General features: G+C 35.6%; 1 protein-coding gene across 3 annotated transcripts in view; it reads right to left on the bottom strand.

Annotated features, from left to right (window-relative positions):
* Positions 1-7,287, bottom strand: part of CDH18 (cadherin 18) — a 156,187-nt gene extending 148,900 nt beyond the window's left edge. For 2 of the 3 annotated variants that reach the window (XM_030444866.1, XM_008498041.1), the window contains exon 1: positions 7,060-7,287. In XM_030444866.1, coding sequence (XP_030300726.1) covers positions 7,060-7,287 — 228 coding nt within the window. The remainder of the gene's footprint in view (positions 1-7,059) is intronic. The other variant, XM_030444868.1, reaches the window with a different exon arrangement.
* Positions 7,288-22,441: the final 15,154 nt, after the last annotated feature.

The following is a 22,441-nucleotide window of genomic DNA, read 5'->3' as shown; positions in this document are numbered from 1 at the left end:
TGATGAGTGGTGTTGCTCAGGGGCTGGCACTGCAACCATCTTTGTCAGAGACATAGATGGTGAAATTAATTGCCCCCTCAGCAAGTTCACTGATGACAACAAGCCATATGGTGTGGCCAACATGCCAGAGGGAAGGGATGCCATCCAGAGGGACCTTCACAGGCTTGAGAGGTGGGCCCATGCCAACCTCAAGAACATCAACAAGGCCAAGTGCCAGGTCATGCCCATGTGCCACGGCAGTCTCATGCACAAATACAGGCTGGGAAGACATTGATTGAGAACTATCCTGAGGAGAAGGATTGAGAGTGTTTGTTGATCAGAAGCTCAACACAAGCCAGCAATGTGCACTTGCAGCCCAGAGAGCCAGCTGTATCCTGAGCTGCATCAAAAGAAGCATGGCCAGTAGGTCAAGAGAAGTGATTCTCCCCCTCTACTCTGCTCTTCTGAGACTAGACAGTTCTGGAGCCCCCAACACAGGAAGGACATGAAGCTCTTGGAGCTAGGAGGCCCAGAATGGGCAATGAAGGTGATCAGAGGGCTGGAGCACCTCTCCTATGAAAACAGGCTGAGACAGTTGGGGTTGTTCAGCTGGAGAAGAAAAGGCTCAGGGGAGATCTTATAGCAGCCTTTCAGTATATAAAGGGGATCTACAAGAAAGAAGGGGACAGATATTTAGTAGGGTATGTAGCAATAGGACAGGGGATAATGGCCTTAAACTGGAAGAGGGTAGAATTAGATAAGAAACTAGTAAGAAATTATTTAGTGGGAGGGTGGTGAGACACTGGAACAGGTTTCCCAAGGTTGTGGCTGCCCCCTCCCTAGAAGCGTTCAAGGCCAGGCTGGATGGGGCTCGGAGCAACCTGACCTAGTGGGAGGTGTCCCTGCCCATACAGAGGGGTTGGAACTAGGTGAGTTTTAAGGTCCCTTCCAATCCAGACCTATGATTCTATGACTTGCAGAATTCAGGTAACGTGTCCTCAGCCTCTCAAAGAGAAAAGAGTAACTAACAGCTGATTAATAAAGATGGGGTTACCATCAGCATGACTGAGGCAAAGGGGGCCAACAGAACTCAAGAAAAGCAAGTAGACAAGTGCACATTTTTATTCTGAGAAGCTTTTGGGCTGGCAAGCAGGCTTGAGTTAGCTTTGTAAAAATACAGTAGAAAATGAAATGGCTAACATGATAATAGAACCATACAATTTTGCACAATATCGACCTCAGATTTCATTACAGCAGTTAAGATGGAGAGGGCACATTTACTGTTTCTTGTTAAGGTTGCTCCCTGAGCAACAGTGTGAAACAGAAGAATAAAGAAATAGACAGTGTCCAGTATGACCAGTGTGGGCCTTGCATCAGCTTCAGTGTCACTGAATCTAAATCTTATTTAGCAACTGTAAGGGTGCCAAGACAAGGGACCTGAGTAATCACAGAGCAGAAAAGCACAAAGATTGAAAAAAAATTTTAAAAGATAAAAAGTACTGTAAAATCTGAGGTTAGTGACCTAATGCAATGAAAAATGTTGTAACAGGCAAAAAGATCATTTTGAGTAATCAGAGAGGAGAAAACCATAAAACGCAAGTAAATAAAAAGTACTATAAAATCTGAGGCTATTGACCTATGGAGAAAATGTAACAAGGAATATTTTTTTAATTAAAAGGGATCTATTAAAACCAGAAACATCTGCTGTTTTAGTGCAAATATCTATAATCTCAGTCTTTCATGGATTTGCTGAGAGGTCCTTTGGAAGACACTGGAGACATCTGAATCTTAAAAAGCATTAATTTTTTTATGCTAAACTCTTTGCTCAAATATTAAGTGTATTCACAGAATCATTGAGGCTGATTAGGCTCTCTGAGAACATCAAGTCCAGCCTGTGAGCTAACACCACCACATCAGCTATACCATGGCACTAAGTGCCACATCCAGCCTCTCCTTAAATACCTCCACAGATGCTGACTCCATCACTTCCCTTCATTATTGGTCACTCCTTTTTGTAAGACCCCTGGAAGAATTAAAAAGTTAATCTTTTTCCCACTAGTCACATTAAATATATGACTTTAAAGCCTGCTGAGACAGAATTCCTCTCCATTTATTTTATTTTCTACATAGGTCTATTCCAGCATAAAAAAATTAAAGAAGCAACTAAAGTGCATGAAAGAACAGCAAAATCTGTGCTTGCATATTTAGGTTGTTCTGTTATTAAGTTTTTGCTAGCTATACAGGAAAATTATTTTTATCTAAATTCACTATTTGTGAAACTTGCAACCTAAAATCTAGAAAATGAGATTCACATTATCCTAGGCATATGATAATGTCACTTGCATGCCTTTAGACAAAGGCATGAAGATGGTTAAAGAACTGTGCAAGTTCTTTAAATTATAACATTTACACTTTTCTTTGTCTTTATCATAAAAGACAAACACTATTTAAACAGAATAAATTTTGGAAAATTTGCTTATTTTTAAAATGCTGAAACATCTGATATGTTTTATGTAAACTTCAGACATTGAATACAGGTATTTTAATAGTAAAACTCCACTTCTGTGTTTCCCTTAGCACTTACTCTGAAATATACATATTTTCCCCTTACTGTCATTAAATCTGAGATGTGAGATTGCCTTGGTATGATCAGGTAAGATTAGATTCACTCTTCTGTATTAGAACTAATTTACTGCAATGACATGTCACCATGTTACTTTGTAAAACAGTTTTGAATGACAAGTTTTTTAAGCTGCACTTTCTTTTTCAAGAGTAAAATAACAAATTAATAGAATCACTACTCTGAAAATCTAATGTAACACCTGGGATTTCTTGTCTAATCTAGCTTTCACTACAATTTCAGGGCATTTTAAAAGCTGTTACTTTCCTCTTCCTTTGCCTGTATTCACACTAATTTCCAACTGTTCCATACTTCTTTATCTCCCCTATCAACATAAATCTGAAAGTTTTTTTCAGTCACTGGTTAAAATGTAAGAAAGTGTCACTCCCTTTATTCACCATATTTGGCAAGGAAAATACAGATGAAAAACAACACAGAGCAGAATACCTGCAAATCCATTTCTATTTACCCTTCAGAGGACAATTGAAGTGGATTAAGAGGTACACGTTCAGTACTTCAGAGATCAAACAGGACCACAGAGAAATCAAGTGTCAGTCTTGCTCATGAGATTTCTCTGCTATTTCCTCTAATAACATGAGCCGCTAAGGCTCAAACCAACACTGATCTTCCCATTGGTGCTGCACATTCCTTTCTTTCTCCAGACTCAGGACAACAAATATGTAGGTATAATCTGCTTCCATTCTGATTTTTAAAATAATATCAGAACAACACACTTTCCGGAGAAAGAGGTGTGAAGCTTCAAAATTATTAATGTTACAAAGGGAAACACATACTCTGTTATTCTTCTTTCCCAAAATTATTTACTTGTTATTTGTTTTCCATGTCCTAACACTTGAACTATCTAACCTGGGAGCATGCAGAAAATGAAAGTGAAATGCAAAGTATGTCAGCCATAGCGACTGAGAAATGTTAAAACTTGCAGCCATGCAGCACAATTTTTTCTAGATTTCCTCAGGAGAATCTCCATTTCTTTGAGCTTTTGCAGTCAGTACCAAATTCCTCACTGGGCCAATGTACATTCGCTTGTCCTGCCCCTTCCAGAGCTCATAGCTGTTTTCATCAGAGACACAAAAGCCATGGAGCTGAAAGCTCAGTTCCATGGATTCAAACTACTTATTTGAGACAAAGACATTTGCTCCTGCTTAATCAAATTTCCATAACTTCTATATTGCATGCACACACACACATACATCCATAGATCAGCAATCTGTTAGAACTAGAATTGTTAGCTTCCACTGATCACTGGGAAGTTTTCAATAAATCCTCCCCAAATAATTCATTAGTTTAGAAAAAGCAGTCCCTGTGGTTTAAAATTCCCTAAAGATACCTTTTTAAATACAATACTATTTCTGGAGTTGTTTGTTCAGGAAAATATACCCTAAAATATTGAAGACTTACCCAAAGTGCAACCCCAAGTTCAGTAATTCCAGAACCGAAGAAAATACTTAAGGTCTACAAAAGGATCATTTCTAGAATTTCTCATTTCTTCCACACTCAAACCTCACTTTTCCAAGATCTGTGTTTTGCCATGTTCCTATAAAAACCTTCTGAGTATGGCTAATGCAAATTAGTTTTATACAGATTTCCAGTCTCCCAATTAAATTTTCTTAGAGAAATGAAATCATTACTGAGGAATGGGGATATACTTGATATTAAACTATAATGATGACTTGTTGCCCTAATACTTGTTGTGTATCAGATGATAGCAGTAAATTAATCCATCCTCTTGACAGTCATTTCAAGGTAAAAATGAGAAACCATACCAATATCATGCAGGTCCACCCTATTCTTGTCCTCAGTATGTATTTCCATGACAATTATTGTAATCATTACAACAGCATTGTACATAAAGACTCTGCTTTCTGTGATTTTAATCCTAAATTGGATGTGAAAAATGTGAAAGGACAGATCTCAAATGGCAAAACTCTCACTGGTGAGGCAGAGTAGTCTACAGAATTAATAATTGACAGAATTGATAACATGCTGCCACCAAACAGAAGCTTGGAATTAAAGGGCACTGTTCACATAGCCTCCCTTCATAAAGTGAAGGGCTTTGCATGAAAAGCTGTTGTCATATTAAAGGCACACAGAATGAGTTCTTGATGAGATGTGTACAATTAAACAAAACATCAGTAAGTCATCTGTTTTTCAAAATGCAAAGGAACTCATGCACAATGACCACTACTGAAATTTTGTTGATCACTAGTATTATGTCAGTCTCAGCCAGGATTTTTTTTTTTCTTTGTTAAAAATAAAAGCCTGAGGTAATATGAATAACCTTTGCAGCAAATCAGGTCATCAGAACCGTACCTACAAGTGGAAAATAAAGTACAGATGCTTTTAAGTCCCACGGAGCTTCTGCAAAGATGAGTTTTCTAATGTTGTGAAGTAATAGGAGTAGAAAATTATGAACACCACAGGGAATTTTTAGAGGAAAAGGGTAGAAAAAAATGTTAAGTAGAGAGGAGAAATGCCCTCAAACAAGCCATGTAGTCCCATTCTGACCACAAAGGATTAAAAGAAATCCTGTTCATTCATCTCTGTAAATATAGCATGAATAGAGTGTTCAGAGGATGAAAGGAAATATATAATGCTATCACAGGAACATAAAATTGAAAGGGACCATTCTTTAGCTCACTGAATCCAGGCCTCTGTTCTTTCATGCAATCATATTTATAAAGACTTTCACGAAGTCAAGCATGCTTTACTTGTAACCCCCTTCAGATTTTTGTTTCCACTCCATTATTAGACTCTTTTGGAATCTCACTCATTTTATTATTTCTACTCTAAATTAACTCGTGGCTACCAAAACTCATTTTCTGACATAAAAGCTGAATCAACTTAAATAGCTCTTTCCTTTTTGGTCCTTCTGAAGTCTATTTATAGAATAAAACATTCTCTCCACTATTATATGAGGGAATAATAAACCAAGCATATAGGTTAATATTCTTTTTCATAATGGCTTCAATACCACTATTTTCATTATCTTGTCTTTTATAGCTTGGTATCATATTTACCTCCTTTAAGGTATGACAGTAGAGGCAATAATTGTTCTGATCTTTCTCTTCCTCTGTCATTTACACCTGACAAACTAGCAGTGTAGAAAAGAAATTCATGAAACCCTAAGAACCTTATCACATTGTGGTTCTTTCTATCTCTCTATCCAAATCTTATACATACCATCTAGCTCTTTCCAGACAGTGTTTTGATCCTCCTGCATAGATTTGCATGAGCATTTTGTTTGTAAAATGTTTCTCCTATTCAAAATTAATTCAAGAAATTGTTAATCAGTCCAAGATGGGTCTGGACACTCATCTCCTTATCCCCTTCCCAATTATAAATCCTTCTTTTTCAATGCAACACAGTATCTACATTCAGAAAGGTCCTTCCCCAGCACAAATCTCAACAATTTTCAGTATGCTGAAATAGTTGGTATTTTACTAAGGTTGGCATAGCTAAATATTTCTCTTTTTTTTGGTCTTTTTGTTAACACTATCTTAAACACAGATGCTCCATTTCTTATTTTTAGTTCAGATGATGCTGCTCAGATTAAAGCCCTTGCTTACAGACATCAGTGATTTCATATGGTTTTCTTGAATGTTTTTCATAGTCTAAGATAAAATTTTCAGGATTCTCAACTTGTAGGCAACCTAAATTCAAATAATTCCTTCTCCATGCCTTCATTCCCATTAGCCATCTTTCTTCATCCCTCATATTCAAAGTCTTTCTCCATTTTTATTAAGGAAATTGAGATTCATCTAGATCATGTAATAAAAAATTCTATCATAATGCTGAAAGACAGAATTCAAGGGAAGAAAAGCTCCATCTATACAGTCAATGTTACACATGATAAAATAGACTTCAGTTAACAAACCTCCAACTGCATGAGTACAAACTTTATGTCTGAAGCTCACTATTTATATCAAAATATAAATGCAGGCTTTTTTGTTCTCTCATGCTTCTGAGGAACTGTAACAAGTCAGTAACACACCTCCTGCTGCTTTTTATGAAGAAAATCAGAGAGAATTTCCCTTTGGAGGAGTCCTTTTCCACCCTGTCCTCAGAATGGAATGAATGTGCTGTGGAGCCTAGACTATATTTATGATATTTCCTGAAGCAGAGCTGAATCTTATTCTGAAATAGTCTGGAAAAGTCTTTAGCAGTGACATATTTAGGCCCCATGAATTTGGGGTTCTAGAGTCTGATATGAGATGATCAGCTGCAACTTATGCCTTGTTAAGGTGAGCTCAGAAGAAATGCTATTTTTCCATGTAGTTGTTTTTTTTTTTTAATGCAATCAGGACAGTAACAAACAACTGCCAGAGGTTTCATCTAGGGAGACACCTCAGTTTACTCAGTTGGTGCTGCATTTCAGGGGACAGGAAAAAAAAAAAAAAAAAAAAAAAAAAAAAAAAAGGAAGACAGTGCAGTGACCTTACCTTTCCTACATACTGAGGATCTGGTCCCATGTGTTCTTCTAAAACAAAGAACTGATTCCACACCCATCCACGTTTGGGACGATGATGCACTTCTGTTTCACCTTCCATGTGTTTGGTTTGATTTCTAGTCACCTTGATGGAGCCATGGTGAGCAGCTCCATAACACCTCTGCACAAAACAGAGACAAACTAGGACTGGACAGATACAAGACGTGCTTGTAATTCTCATTGTAGGATAAGCTTCCTGTTCAAGATTTTCTTTCTCTTGCTTTTTTTTTTTTAGTTTCTTTGTTGTTTTTTTTCTTTGTTTTGTTTTCAGCTGTAATCCTTTTAATAAATTCCCAAGACAGAAGGTGAAGGCTAGTTCAGAAATACAGTCCAAAAAGGGTTTTTCTGCTTGTTCATGGTTTAGCTGCCCATTTGGGAAAGCTCAGATTATATTTACATTATGAAAAGCTGTCTGGAAAAAAATTGATATTTCTTCTGAGGTCTTCACAATAGAGATCCAGAGCCGACCATTTTCTGTTTAATAGGGAAAGAAAAGAAAGACACTTACTCATCACTAAACTCAGCAATTTTCAGGTTTCTGGACTTTCGTTACACTCACAGCTGCACTGACCAGTCAAACAGAGACTCTCATTGTAAATAAAATGCCTTTTCAATACTTCCTTTAAAAATGTTTTCAGATTTTTTATTAAAGTACCTTAAGAATTTGCATGATTCTTACAAGCTATTAAAACATTCACATTATTAAAACCTAGATGATTCAGGACAGTCCTTTTGGCTTTTACCTGCAGATCACTGGCCAAGTCTGACAGTAAAATAAAATCACTGCTTCAGTGTCACAGAAAGGTAGTAACCACTAATTGATTTCACATGAATTTTTAATCTTCTGTACACAGCACAGATATCCAGCACAGTGAAAAATACCAGTGTTAAGATGGATTTCAAAATAAAGCCCCAAAATGGGCTTGAAGGATTCTGAGTCATATTGATAGGAACTTCCAGTCAAAATGTGCAGTTTTACATCCTGTGCTTTACATAAATTCCAACCAGTATCACAATTGAATCTCACAAAATTATACTTTCAGAAAGTTCAGGTATTGTTTAGATTCTAAATTCCCAGTGACATTATTTTCTCAGCTTCCAAATGGAAAATGTAACCTTTTATACTACAATAATAAGCAGTGAAAATGTGTATGGTAGGTGATGTAGCACTTAAAGCAAAGTACATTGTAAGAAATAAAATAACGCTTCAACCTCAGAGAAATAGTTACCCTCAGGTAACTATTTGTTCAGTTATCTGGAGATGCCAAAGTCAATCAAGAGACTCAAAACATGCAAGGATATCTCTAAAAAACTGTCTTCCAAAATTTGCTTTGTCTAAGTATCATAAAGCAATTACAAATTCTGTAAACAGAAACACAATGAAATTAATTTTGTTGCTAAGTTTCATGGGAACCCAACAGAACAAATTCAAAATCTCCAAAGAGTTATCAAACAAGAAATTAGAAATCTGATGGGAAAATATTGTACTGGGAGAAAATTTATCAACTGTTTTTTGGCTGCAGATTTTTTTTTTCTTTATGCTTGTTTCAAATCCATATTCCAAGTACCAGAAGCCAAACCATACTTTTTTTCTGTATTTCTCTAAGTACAATTTCTCTAAGTACAGAAAGGATGCATTTTTCTTTGGTATTACTCTGTTTAGGACAGTAGCTTATATGGAAATAAAGAAAGTCTTTGCAGCTGGGCAGGAGTTAGAAAAATAACCTGTGTATGGCATTTTCACTGAAGAAATAAATTTTTAGACATTTAGTATTATCCAGCTTTGTTTTTTCCATATCCATGCAATCTCCTCTCAACACCTACAAAGACCAAATCACTCATCTCATAAAAGCATGATACTTCTCAGAGCAGATTTATACAACAAGATATATTATTATCTTTTTTAAATAAAAATGTGATTTACTAGGAATTTCTCAAAGGTAAATGCTGCATGAAGTTAAAGTTATGGCAGGGACGGAATCCAGACATTCTGGGTCTCACGTTTGTTTCTAACTATATACTCTTCTTCTATGGTTTCCTTGTCTTTCTGCATTCTTTCCCAATTCTTGCTAGAAATCAGTATTTGCCTTGAGGCATTCAATTTCCTCCTAGAGATTCTTATATTTACAGATGAGCTGTTTAAATTCATTAGTCATTGTAATACTTCAGATGTACATTCAAATTAAGCAGTACCTCACAAAATAATAAGGCTGCAGTTTATTCATTCAAATATTATTTTTCTTCCTTTTGATTGCATCTTGGGAAATGGCTAGGAGCAGTTGGTAAAACTATAAACAGTGCATAATAAGTTAAAAAAGGACATATAAATGCAATGAGTTTTCTAAGAATGGCACATTTTAAATGTATTTGAAATTACTACTGAATTTCCCTTTATAAAAACAGTGGGGATGGTGGGAGAGGTGGAAAATTCTTGCCTTATAAAGGAGTAAATATAAGTAAGTGCAGAAGATACAAACAAATCAAGATTTATCATAAAGAACTTTGTTTCTCCCCCAGAGGTCATCCACAGAAAAACAAAACAAAACAAAAAAACAAAACAACAACAAAAAAAACCAACAAAACAAAAAAAACCTACCCAGGATGGACCCCATAAACTGTGTTATTTTACAGTCTGTCTCATATATAACTTAGAAAAAATAGTGGCAAACTATGGTGAGTTTCTTCATCTCAAAAATATTTGTTCTTCATTAGCTAGGAAGCATTAAATTTACAGGTCACCAAAACTATTCTTATTTGTCTCAGTTCAGAGATTAATTGCTAAAGACCTGCCCACAAAATAAAGTTTTAAAATTCTTTATTCCAAACAAAAAAATTCATTAAAAACAATGATAAGAATTTAAAAATATATTACATTGGGGTCTACTTCCTATTATAATCGTGCTTACAAATTCAGGACTCTACTGTTCCTGAATTGTGTGTGAAGCCTGGATCATTTCCAACATGACACTTTCAGCAATTAAAACAGGAAGGATTTTAAGTTAATATATTTTGTAGTGTTTTCATTCTGGTAAAAATCTTTAAAACTAAAGCTTAATTAACTGTCGGTACAAAGGTTCTCATTCTTACTTACTTAGCATCCTCCTACTAAATGTGTAGCATAAATACTCTTTAAAAAACCATCCCAACCCCCCAAAGAAACCTCAGCTCTACCATGAAGAGCTGACAAAGCTTGTTTACAGGGATGGAAAGACCTTGGAGAGATGGTTAACACAGGAGAGATGGTAAAGAAAAGAATCGACAAACTTGAACTGTGAATGACTGAAAAAAGAGGACTTTCTCTGAAATTGTTGCCTTAAGCTAACATACTGAGATGCTGACTGCTCCGTGTTCTTTTCTGCAGCTTCAGATTAAGTGTCCTGCATTATGTTTTTTGTTATAATGATGTATGCAACTGCATAGACTCGTGTTATTGCTGTCTCCTGGGAGCCCTCATGAAAATGAATTGTGTATCTCCAGAGACACAGTATCAGTGAGTTAAAATTAATAATTAAATAATAGGAGGTGGAAAAGTTCTACTAGCATTGCTGGAAATCATTACAGTACAGTAGTTACTGCTTAGTGTGGCAGCAGCAAGACACTATAATGAACTCCCAGGAAACGAGTATGAGCACAGCCATGCAAAATGCAAATGCTTCACTGTGATGAGGAGATGCATCCTTAGTAGCAGAGACTTGCCCTGAACCTCAGTGTCCCTCATCTCCCATTCTCAAAATGACCAGATGTTCGAGCGCACCTGATTGATTCAGTTTTGCAGATGCACATACAGCACAGCTCTATACATCTTCTGTCACATGCCTTGGGGAATTTTTCAGTCCCATGGTGATGGACTGACAATTACTTATGGAACTTATAACAAACTGCAATTCTTTTGTACTTTCTGACTTTTTCCTCTGCACTCTGCATCTAGAATTCCTCCCTGTCAGAAAACAATTCTTCCAATATCAAAATCCGACCAGCTTCAAATCAACAACATTATTTAAATATAAATAATTAGGCAGGAAAATATTTCTTTCTTCCTGTGTACCCTGTACCTAGTCTATTGCCAGTGCAGAAATAACAGTGTATTGACCTGAAGACCAAAGACCGACTAATGGGCTAGTATCAGAAAGGAAAACTGGATGCTACTTTTTGTTTTATCCTTCTGAAGGAAAGGTTGATAGATTGCCAAGAGAATATACAGTACTCCTGTGGACCTTAGGTAATTGTCAGAAAAAAAAAGTTACACCTATAGGGAAATGGCTAATCTAATGGTTAACTAAAAAGTTAATCTCTATTCTCTTTTACCAAGGGTGGTAAAGTTGAGCTAAAAGTCTTTACATAAAAATATGAGGCACAAAGTTTTTCTCAGTAAATGAAGTACAGACACAATATATTATGATCAGGAAACAACCAGTGTCTTCTGCATATGCTAGTCAATTTGACAGAAGTAGTGCCATGGATGTTTTGAAAAGCATTTAAATATCACAGAATCACAGAATCTGACGGGTTGGAAAGGACCTCTGAGATCATCAAGTCCAACCCTGGATCCACTACCAATGAGGTTACCAGACCATGGCACTGAGTGCCACATCCAGTCTCTTTTTAAATATCTCCAGGGATGGAGAATCCACCACCTCTCTGGGCAGCCCATTCCAATGCCTGATCACCCTCTCTGTAAAGAAGTTTTTCTAATATCTAACCTAAACCTCTCCTGGCAAAGCTTAAGTCCATGCCCATGTCATATGTATTAAACTGTTGTTGTCTTGCCCATTTGTTGTACCTCTATCGTAGCTATGTGTATGAGACTGAAAATTAGGGAAAAAGTATTTAAATAAAATGTTCTTAAAATAGTTTAACAGTAGGTTCAATAACTGAAATTGCTTTGATCCTACAGTTCTACAGTATATTGACAGATCTTCTAGAAATAGAAAACTGAACTACTTTTTTACTTCAATAGCTTAAAGAAATTTTCTTTAATTTATAAGACACCTGTGTTAGAACCAGACCCCCTAAATTACTGATACATTTATTTGTAAGTGTATTAATATTCCCGAAGAAACAGAAAAGAGCATTGGATACCCCCCTTCTCACCGACTGAAGCCTACAAACCCAGCTGATTGGTGTAAAGTGTCAAGGGGGCGCCAAATCTTGTTCCTTCCTTTCACACTTAGATGCAGCCTTAAGGACCACTTCTAATCATTGAAACCTAGAAAGTGTCTATGGTACTCTAGAACCAACTATTATTTCACCCACCAAATTATTTGACATAAAATCCCTTAAAACAAAAACAGGAACAAAAAACAACCAAAACAAACCAACAAAACAAAGCCTCCATGAAAAATACTGTTCTTTCATAAAGGGCAACAGAAATTCTGCAGTGAGAAAGGTATGGGGGGGAAGGGAGTAAGAAAATAAAAAGAGATCCAAAAATCAGACCTCATCAAAAGATAAATACCAGAAGAAAATTTAGAATAAGAGACAACAAAGACACTTAAAATCACTGGATAAGAATATCAGGGGAGAGAAGAAAAATGAAAAGTTGAAGTGGAAAGAGCGAAAGCTGTGAAAGCTACTTCATGAATCTATGAGAGGTAGTTTTCCTCTCAGCCCTGCAACCATGTGTGTAAAAAAAGCCCAGCAGTGTAATTTCTGTGAATTGTAAGAAACCAGTTAATATGCTTCAAGACGATGACAGTTAATATAAATAAAACATTAACTGAAAACAAAAATCGTGAGAAAAAATTGCTCACCAAATATGTGTATCTGTGAATAGGTATGCTGAAATTGGCAAGTGAAAACCCTGTAATTATTTCCCTATGTTTTTTACCTTCTATACTCAAAAAGCTCTTCTAAATTCCATGTTTCCACATATAACTCAAAGAGCAAATCAACTGAGGATACATTTGATCCGTAAAATATATATTTTACACATGTTAAAAGCAATTACTTAGATGAGCAGACCCCTCTTGCTCACCCTGCCCAAATAAAAAAAAATCAAGAAAAGTAAAAGGAATGCCCTCCTTTTTTTTTTTTTTTCTCCTCCTTTATCCTCCTAGCCTTCAAGAAAAGGGACAGTCATACCAAAAGCCAAGGAAGACACAAAGAACAGCCACTGTGTCCTGGCATATTATTAAGGTAAGGGCAATCACACGTTTAGGGTCATTCTAAAACTCTAGACACAAATCCTTTTAGGAAAGCAAGCTGGTCTGCTGCAAAGTAAGTTAGTATACAACATAACATAAAGACAGCATAGACAGGGGTTTTACATGCCCTAATTTAGTCAGATACCTAAAAATGGTAATTACTGAGGGAATAACCAATAGTGGTTGTTAGTGGTTGATTGGAATCACCTGATTCTTTTAAAGGTAATAGTAGCATTTAGCTAAAGAGTTAGGGTTAAATAATATTCTATTAATTGAATCATTTCAGATAGGAATGTGGATTGAATTTTTCAAGTATTCTGACTTACAGACACGTATAAAGTAGCCTGGTTTTATGAAGCTACGTTCTGTCTGCTGGCTCAGACATCCACAATGTAAGAAGCCTCCATTAAATCTACAGTTCACATTACAAAGAATTTCTTCCTAAATGCTCATAATCCAGGCTACTTTTAAATCTAAAAATGTCTTTTTTTCTCTAATTCTTCCTCCACTCAAGACAGATATTAGTTCTAAATATTCTTTTTACCTTTAATGATATACTTCATCAGTAGTATTGCTAGAGTTTTATTATTTAATATTTCTTGTTTTACTGACTCAACTCTATAAAATTTAAGTAGCTTGTAATTCATAGAAACCAATATACTATTACTGTTCTGTGAAGATTACAAAAAAATACAGCTAAGGCATCCCTTTGGGTTTAAAATTGTTGAGAAGCTTCTTTTATTTTAAAACTAATTTGTATTTTAGAGGCTTAAGTGAAACAGTTTATGGGGTTGTTCCTATTTGCATTGTAGGTTTGATTTTAGACAGTTCATACCTAAAACTTCAACACAGAACAATCATGCACTCCTTTTTTTCTAGAACAACTTATTAATTTAATCTTCTCTGTAAATGTACTATATTTAAAATATCTTCATACTGAAAATGGAAGAAGATGATACCAGAGATGACTTTTCAGCAAGCATTAGCACACTGACATTTCTAGCTTTTTTTTTTTTTCCTCTTTTGTTAAAATGGAATAAACAATTTCAAATATTTCTTTTAAAATCCTGGCCACAAGTCTGATACAAGTTTGCCAGCACTGGTTTGATTCAAGTTCTAGATAAATGCTAATTTTCATTTTTCCTTGACTTTCATCTCTAATACTAGAGCAGTTTAGAATCCAGACTCCCTGTTAGCTTAACAAGCCTTAAAAAGTTACCTCGCTGGCTAGAACAGATTGCCTCACTCAGGCTATCTGGACTGATAAAACAGAACAGACATAGCTGGAATAAAGCCTTTTGTGATTATTTATAGTAATGGCTCCACTCTCCTTACAAAAGGAGGCTTGTGAACTGTAATTCAGATACTGTTGTGAAGAAAGTGGGAAGCCAAACCTAGCAGCACTTACAATTAAAAGAGAACAGAAATCCTGAGCTAGTGCTAACAGCCCTGGGAAGAACTACTTGGTTAAAGTAGATTACTCACGTTTTATATCTAGATGGGCTTCTTCAGAGAACAAAACCCCACCAGAACCCAAACTAACCAAATATGAGGATGAAGGCAGAGTGTGAAAAGCTGAAATAGCCTTAGGAAATAAATTGTCAAAAGAAACATTCAAAAGGTTTTAATGTTGCTTGTGGCAAAAGGAACTCCTGGATAGGTACTGGGCTGACACCTGTTTTATCATTCCTTTTCTTTAATAAACAAGATTGTCAAGTCTACCTTCTACCTGTCTTAAAATAACAGCTTTAATAGGGCTTCAAGGAATTTATAAAAAAGCCATATGTACTAGTGATCAAGGTACTCTCTTCTAGTTTTGTGTATCTAATCACTAAACACAAGCTTTAAGGGGTTTCTTAAGGGGTAGCATCAACTGAGGGTCCTTTCTTAAAAGTGTAAAAATTAGCCACATTACAGCTAGATAGCTAAATATGGCAATGGAGATTGATATGGCATAGACCAAATAAAGGATTCTCAGCATCAACTGACACCCCACATGACAGAAAAATAAAGAAAAATATCTAGCTATTTATAAAAAATGTTTTTCAAAGAAGAATGTTTCAGGTTTTAATAACTTTTTTTTAATAGGTGGTATCCAGTTCTCTATATAAAAATAAATAAATTTAAAAAGAAAAAAAAAAAAATCAGATTTTTACATACAAACCATCCTACCCCATAATAAAATTCTATCAGACCTTGAAATTCCCACCAGAAAAGAGGTTATCATAGCTGGGATACAAACAGACAGGTCACATTAGATCCTCCAGTGAAGAAGGATTGGTATGCTGGAAATATATTAGAACAGGAATGGAATTCAAGTCTTATTGTCAAAACAGGATTTTTAAAAGTGCATCTAATTGATGCTTTGTTTAGATCGTGCTTTTGTGCAAGATGAGCTGTGATGTGCTATGACACTTTTAACAATAACAAGTTCCAGCGAGTGGTTAACTGTAGAGATGATTTAAACGACTCATAGATTTTAGAAAAAAGGTTGAGGAGGGTTACTATTATAATGTTATTATACTATTCTGTCATGGTATATGTATATACCATATATATGAGAATATATGTCATATTCTTATATGCATGAATGCATATAGGAAACTACTAAATGCTATAAACCAATGGATTTGTTCTCTTGTTGAGCAAATACATTTTATGAACGAAAGTGTAAACAAGTAAACAAACGTGATCTCTTCCTTAAACAAAGGAAATTTGCAAACAAAACAGAAAAAGGACTAAATCTGCAAACAGCGCTGCATGTATATAGGCAAATAACAACTATAACAAATAGTTGGTGAAAATATGACTTTAAAACAAGATTAAAGGATTCAAATCCTGTCCTCAGCATACAAAATTATTTCATAAAAGAAGGCACATAGCAGCTTATGGATAAGAGAAGTGCTCTTCCACAATCAATGACTGAAGATAGGCTATTTTGAACTTACGGTTTGCACACAGAGATACTGTCAGAACCATGACACAGCAGCAATACAATTAGTCAGATAAAATCCAGCCACAGTTTCTGTAACTACAGTCGAATATGCAGCCTTTTTATGCATTGCCTACTGTAAAAGGAACAACTGTGAAATGCAGTGAAATGAATCTGATTCACATCTTTCTCTTCCTCAACCAGAGATCAATCCATCTACTCCATTTATATCTGGAGTCCACGTGGCTAGTCAAGAATAACACAGATAAGCAAGACTGCACAAGGGCCCTTTTATATTCCCAAAGCAGCAGATCTTTTTCTGCTGTTTCTGTTCCCAAGGAACTTGACAGCAGAATAAGAGTTTCAGTCATTTCTTGAGTTATTCCTCCCATTTATAAAGGTCAGGTCACCCAATCAGGGAACAAAGCAAACACAGGAGATCTGATGAGCAATTACCCAATTTAGATAGGGAGAACTTGCAGCAGCCCACTCGTGTAATTTACAGGAATTGTTTTTCCTAGCAGGTTATTTGTAAAAAAGGAATAGCTAAAGCTGCTCTGAGTGGTATGGTAACATCCCACATGACTGTAAAAGTAAAATGAAGGAAGATCCACTTTAGATATTAGATGCTTAAAAGAGAGGTAAAGACATTTACTTCCCCTAATTTTTTGCCAATTACTGTGTACTTGAAATTCCTTAAATTATTTATTGAATACATTTCTGTTATAGAAATTTTGACAATACATAATATACAGTGTGCATATATGTATGTATACACACCTATATATACGTTTTGCTATTTTTTACATGAACTTGAATCTCAGTGCTCTAGAGAAAAATGTAAGATGATCACACCTTTTAAAAAAAATTTACTATGCATGCTTGAAATTTGAAAATGCTCTTTTTCCATTGTGTCAAGAGCAGTGAGAAAGTATGCCTAAATGTGCTATATTTGAATATAGAAAATTATATATTTCAAACTTCAATATGGGAAGTAAGTAGAATAAATTTTTGCTGGCCATTTTTCCCTTCCTTTTGAACCACAACATAAATTGCCACCATTGTTTCTAAGATAATCTTAGAACAGATCTTATATTCCATTCAAAATGGAATAACATTACTAAAAAATAAGGAAAATAAAACTGAGTTGACATAAAAAGTCACTTTTATTTAATAAATGTGTAGAAAAGCTAAGACAAATAAGGAAAAGGTAATGCTGAGGAAGATTTTTGTTTGGGAGAAGAATAAACTGTAAGAGCCTGAAGGAGAAAATGGTAGAGGGGGGGAGGAAATATAAAATGCAGGGATTGGTGTTATTTGGAAATCTCTGTAGAGCAGCCCAGTGCCTGACCATTTGGAGCAAGGCAATAACCATGTGATAGTAACCTATTTTACTCCATATTAGTGTCTGACTCACTGCAGAGGGGACAGGTCACATCTTCCCTTGGAGCTGTTGAAGAAGGGCTGGCAGACCTTTTCCTTGGAATGATGGAGGATATCCTGGAGGGTAGGGACCCTCTATTCATTTGAGATTGCCATAGATTATTTCTTTATTGCAAATATATTTAATTAAGCCTATAATTATGTGGTGACAGTTCAGTTAATCCCTGTTTACTGTTTCACAGGTGTTTGAAGTGAATCAACTCCTCCAAGGACAGAATCGGGCCATTCCTTGGATTTATACACTTCAGTTTACGTAAAAAGGAATCATGGAAGTCACAAAAAGCCCACTAAGATAAAGTATCTACAGAAATAAAATTATCACCCAGGAAACCAACACTGAAGAAAAGGATTAACTTTAAATGACACAAAGGTGAAAAAGAGCTCTGTTAAACAGTAATTTGCAGTTCCAGGATTTCTTTTAAGATAATATAGGAATAAATATAATGAGGAAAGGAGACATTCATCTATGTTGAGATTAAATTCAAAGACTGTATTTAAAAACATGCCTTTTTGCATCACACTTTAGCTGAGACCTACTCAAGCCTTTGATTTCTCCTCTGACATTACTTCTGCCAAACACGTTGATCACTGTCAACCACACAGCAAAAAATGTTTTTCTTCTACATAGGAACAACTAGATTTGTCATTTCATTATGATTAGCTTTCTCTGTATCTCTGGAAATGTACTGAATTTTTTTTATTTTTTTTTTTTAATCGCATCTTCCTGTCTTCTCACTTTTTCAGCTCAGCCAGTGTTAAACCATCAGGCTTCTCAATATATCACTTCCATCAAAACATCTATTTGGCTCCATTTTAGACTAAGTTATTAATAATTCTTCAAATGGAATATCACACCTTCCTTACAAATAGTGATAGTAAAATATGTTATCTGTTAAGTGGAAACAATACAACTTAGCAACTCATTTTGCAAAGCATTCACAAGTCAGCATATACAAAATAGTTACGTAACTTGCAAAGGCAGATTTCCTCAGATAAAGGGGAGACAGATAAACATGCTTGTGTTTGTGGACATGTAAATTGGAAGGGTCTGCCTATAAGTAAAAAAACAAATAACAAAGTAAATCAGTGTACTTCAGTGCTGGGATTTTCTGTGGATAATTACTGTTAGAAATACAGAAATTTACTCTTGTTATTTGGCAAGAAGGAAATTTCTGATAATTAGAAAAATAGCAAGTGCCTTACAGAAGGCTGTCAACAGACATGCATGCCAGATTTTAAATGTTCTTTTACTTAGAAAGAAATCACAGCTTTGTAGTAATAAGTGTATTTATTGTCACTTCATATCCATCATATCCAGCTCACTTTTACCATCTGAGGCATAGACATGATGCACCTTTGCAGTGAGCTTTCCTAACCCAGCAGCAATGTTTTGCCAGAGTTTGGCAATCCAAATAGAATTTCAACTTTCAGCAACCCCACTGCAGAGGTCATCTGAAAAGACAGGTAAGGTATACAGCTGTTCTGAATTCTCAGTCTCTATAGCTGCTATAGTAAAGGCCCATCAGTCCCTTTTAGGTCCCTCAAGTCACCTCCCTTGAGGTAGTCAATACAAGGATGCACAGAGCACCTAGACCAGTCACTATAGAGTGCCTATGTGTGAGATTCCACTGACTGGAATTCTCTTTCCCTCAAAAACAATTCTAAAGTGAATAAAGGTGACTCGAGCAGATCTAGGACTGGCACCTCAAAGTAAGTAGGGACTGATAAGACCCCCCTTCCTGGGGGCCTGTCTTCGATGGCCCTCTTGATGTGGCAATTGACCGCCTGGGAGAGGTGATATTCCTGAGGGCCGGGCTGCAATGGCTCTGTTGGTCATGGAGACAACTTGCTTGATAAGATGGGTGGGGGTTCACTCAGATGCACCAGTCTGAATTGAATGGGACACCTCCCACCACCCCTGTTCCAACTGAGTTGGAGGCATATAAGCAAGGCTGAGGTCTCCATTTTGTCATCATCATCACTGTTCTGTACTGACCCAACACTTTACACTGGGGCCTTGTCCAAGACTGGGCCATCTTCCTTCCTTCCTTCCTTCCTGCCTTCCTGCCTGCCTTCCTTCCTGCCTTCCTTCCTTCCTGCCTGCCTTCTCTTTCTCTTTCTCTCTCTCTCTTTCCCTCTCTCTCTCTTTTCCTTGTATCTTCTCCTTTTCCTCTCTCTCTCTTTTGCCTGGAAACATATTTGCCATACCTTCACAGGGTTATATCACATTGCTTGTGTCAATTGTCAAATAAAATGTTATGCTTGCACCCAACCCTTAATGGGTGCAAATTCTGAAATGGTTGAAATGGGTGGTTGAAATTTTGTGCTTGCAGAACCAAAAATTTTAACTTACTTCAAACTGTAACATTTGGTGGAGTCAACAGATAAGAACCTGCAGAGAGTGACAGAAATATTTTCTGATTTTTTAGCCAGTGGGTATTAGATACCTGTTTTCTGTTCTTTAATATTTGGGGAAAGAAAGATGTTCCATACATAAATCTTGATGTATTTAATGTTACTTCAAACTGTACCAGTATGTCACCACATCCCAGTGAGGCTCGCATCAGCCTTTAAAATACTCAGTCCTTGAGATACACCTGTCAGCTCCAGAAATAGTAGAAATTAACAAAAGCCTCAAGCATTTCCTTGTACTTTTCACCCTACGGGCAAGCTAGACTAGTGGAATGGATTTCTCTTTTCCTATATATCTTATTTTTTAGGATTTTATGTGGGGGGATTACCCAAATCTAGATAATCCCCAAATCCAGTTTTTCTATTATGAGACATCAATATTAAAATACAATTATTTGTACTATATGAAAAACAGCATCTGTATCTTCTTTTAGTGAAGTCACTACAGGTAGTGAAAATTTCCAAAATATCCCAAGAAAATATTTTCATAAGTTTTCTGCTTGCTTTATTGCAAATTCAGAAAGGAGCAATGTACTAAATTCAGATGCAACTCAAACAAATGAGATAAATGAAAAAGATCTCGAAGTGAGCTGTAAAAAGAAATTGAAATTACTTTAGTCTTTTACATTATTTCTTAGGAGAGTGTATTTAAATGGGTATGCATAGCTACATGAGAAGTAAATCACAGTCTTCCAATTAATATGTCTTACCAGAATTATTCTTTCTGCTATTATAATAACAAAACATCTTGGATAATTTGAAGTGCTCCTGCATGTGATCACTCTTTCTTTGTAAATTTATTAAACCTATTCCATATTTTTCTGAAATTTACACCCAACTATAATCAAGGACAAAACAATATGTATGCAAAAAATGCTACAAATCCACTGGAATCAACAGGAAAACAGTGATTTTAAAGAAAAGGCAACTAATTTAATTCTTTGCCATGAGTATTTCTGCAGTTCTAAAGTTCTTTTTTTTCTAATTAAACTATAGGAACCATAACTAGAAGAAGATAAAAGAATTATTTATTCGACTTAAAAATACTCTGACTCTTGAAAGCTGTGTTAACACACAAAAGCACAAACAGCCTCCACATAGATGTGTACATGTATGTGTAAAACAAGTGAAAATAAGTGAACAAAATCTCTACAAGTTCCCATTTCTCATGCACTGGTTGCAATTTTTAACCAAAAGCTCACTGATAATTTTGTTGTACTCACTTTCAAAAACAGAAAAAAAACAAATAAACAAAAGCAAAAAGCCCCAAATCATTAAAAACTGTTCATAGTTCATAGGTGACACGAAAAAAAATCAGCTGAAAAACTGAACTCTTCATAACTGAGAACTTTAATCTCCCTTTTCCTAACAGAAGCTAAAAATGCTCTTATGTCCATATTTACTTGTATTGTATACTTATATGCATTTTTTCCCTTTCCTTTCTTTAGTGGAAGAGAATAAAATAAAAGGATGAGTGGAATTTTTTTTTTTTTTGTTTTGAGAAAACATGGCATGGTATTTGAAAAATAAAAGATATAAAAAGTAATATAAAACTATATAAAAAATAACAGTGTAATTTGGTAAGTAGCTATGTCCAAATACCAGTGGAAGCTAAGGCTGACATAAAGAAGGTGGTAACATGTTCTTTTGCTCTTGAGTATCTGGAACCCTTTTTTTCCCAACAGCTACGCATACTGCCATTTTCTCAGGAACACAAAACAGCAGTTTATCACAAAAGGACACCAAAGCAAATGCTCTAACTCTCAGTCCAGTTTAAAAATCGTATATACTTAGTGTTTTACAATGATAGAGAACAATAGTTCTCTATCAAGAACAACAGAGAAGTTGATTTGTATCTAGACAAAAATCATGAAGGAGTAACATAAAACTTCAAAATATTTCAAAAATTAAATATTATGAGTTCAAAGATACCAATGCATGATCAGGACTAAGTTAATACATCATTAAAATCTTACTAATGGCCTTAAGATAAATTCAGGTTTTATACAGTTGACAGTTTCCATGTACTAGTTTAACAGCATAATTAAATACACTAATCCCACTGAATTGTTATAGACTTTGTAACTGCAACTTCATTCCATTACTGTAAAAAAAAATAGGTTCCACTTCTGTTCAAGCAGCTCCCCAGGAACAGCTTCACAGATAGATAAATTGACATTCAATAGCCAGGCCATAACACCAGCAAATCCTCAGAAACAGAAGGGGAAGGAGAATCAAGGTTAATCAGTAGGATCATGTCTTAGGTTCTAATTGTGCCAACCAAAAAAGACTTACTTAACTTTAAGCCTCTTAATGAAAAGCTCATTCCCATTAATGGGATTGTCTGCTTAAAACTAAGCTTAAAATTGAACTTTTAAAAGATTGGGTCACTGATGTTTTAAAGG

The sequence above is a fragment of the Calypte anna genome, chromosome 2 (assembly GCF_003957555.1).
Source record: "Calypte anna isolate BGI_N300 chromosome 2, bCalAnn1_v1.p, whole genome shotgun sequence".
Lineage (NCBI taxonomy): Eukaryota > Metazoa > Chordata > Aves > Apodiformes > Trochilidae > Calypte > Calypte anna.
This window is presented reverse-complemented; position numbering and strand designations above follow the sequence as displayed.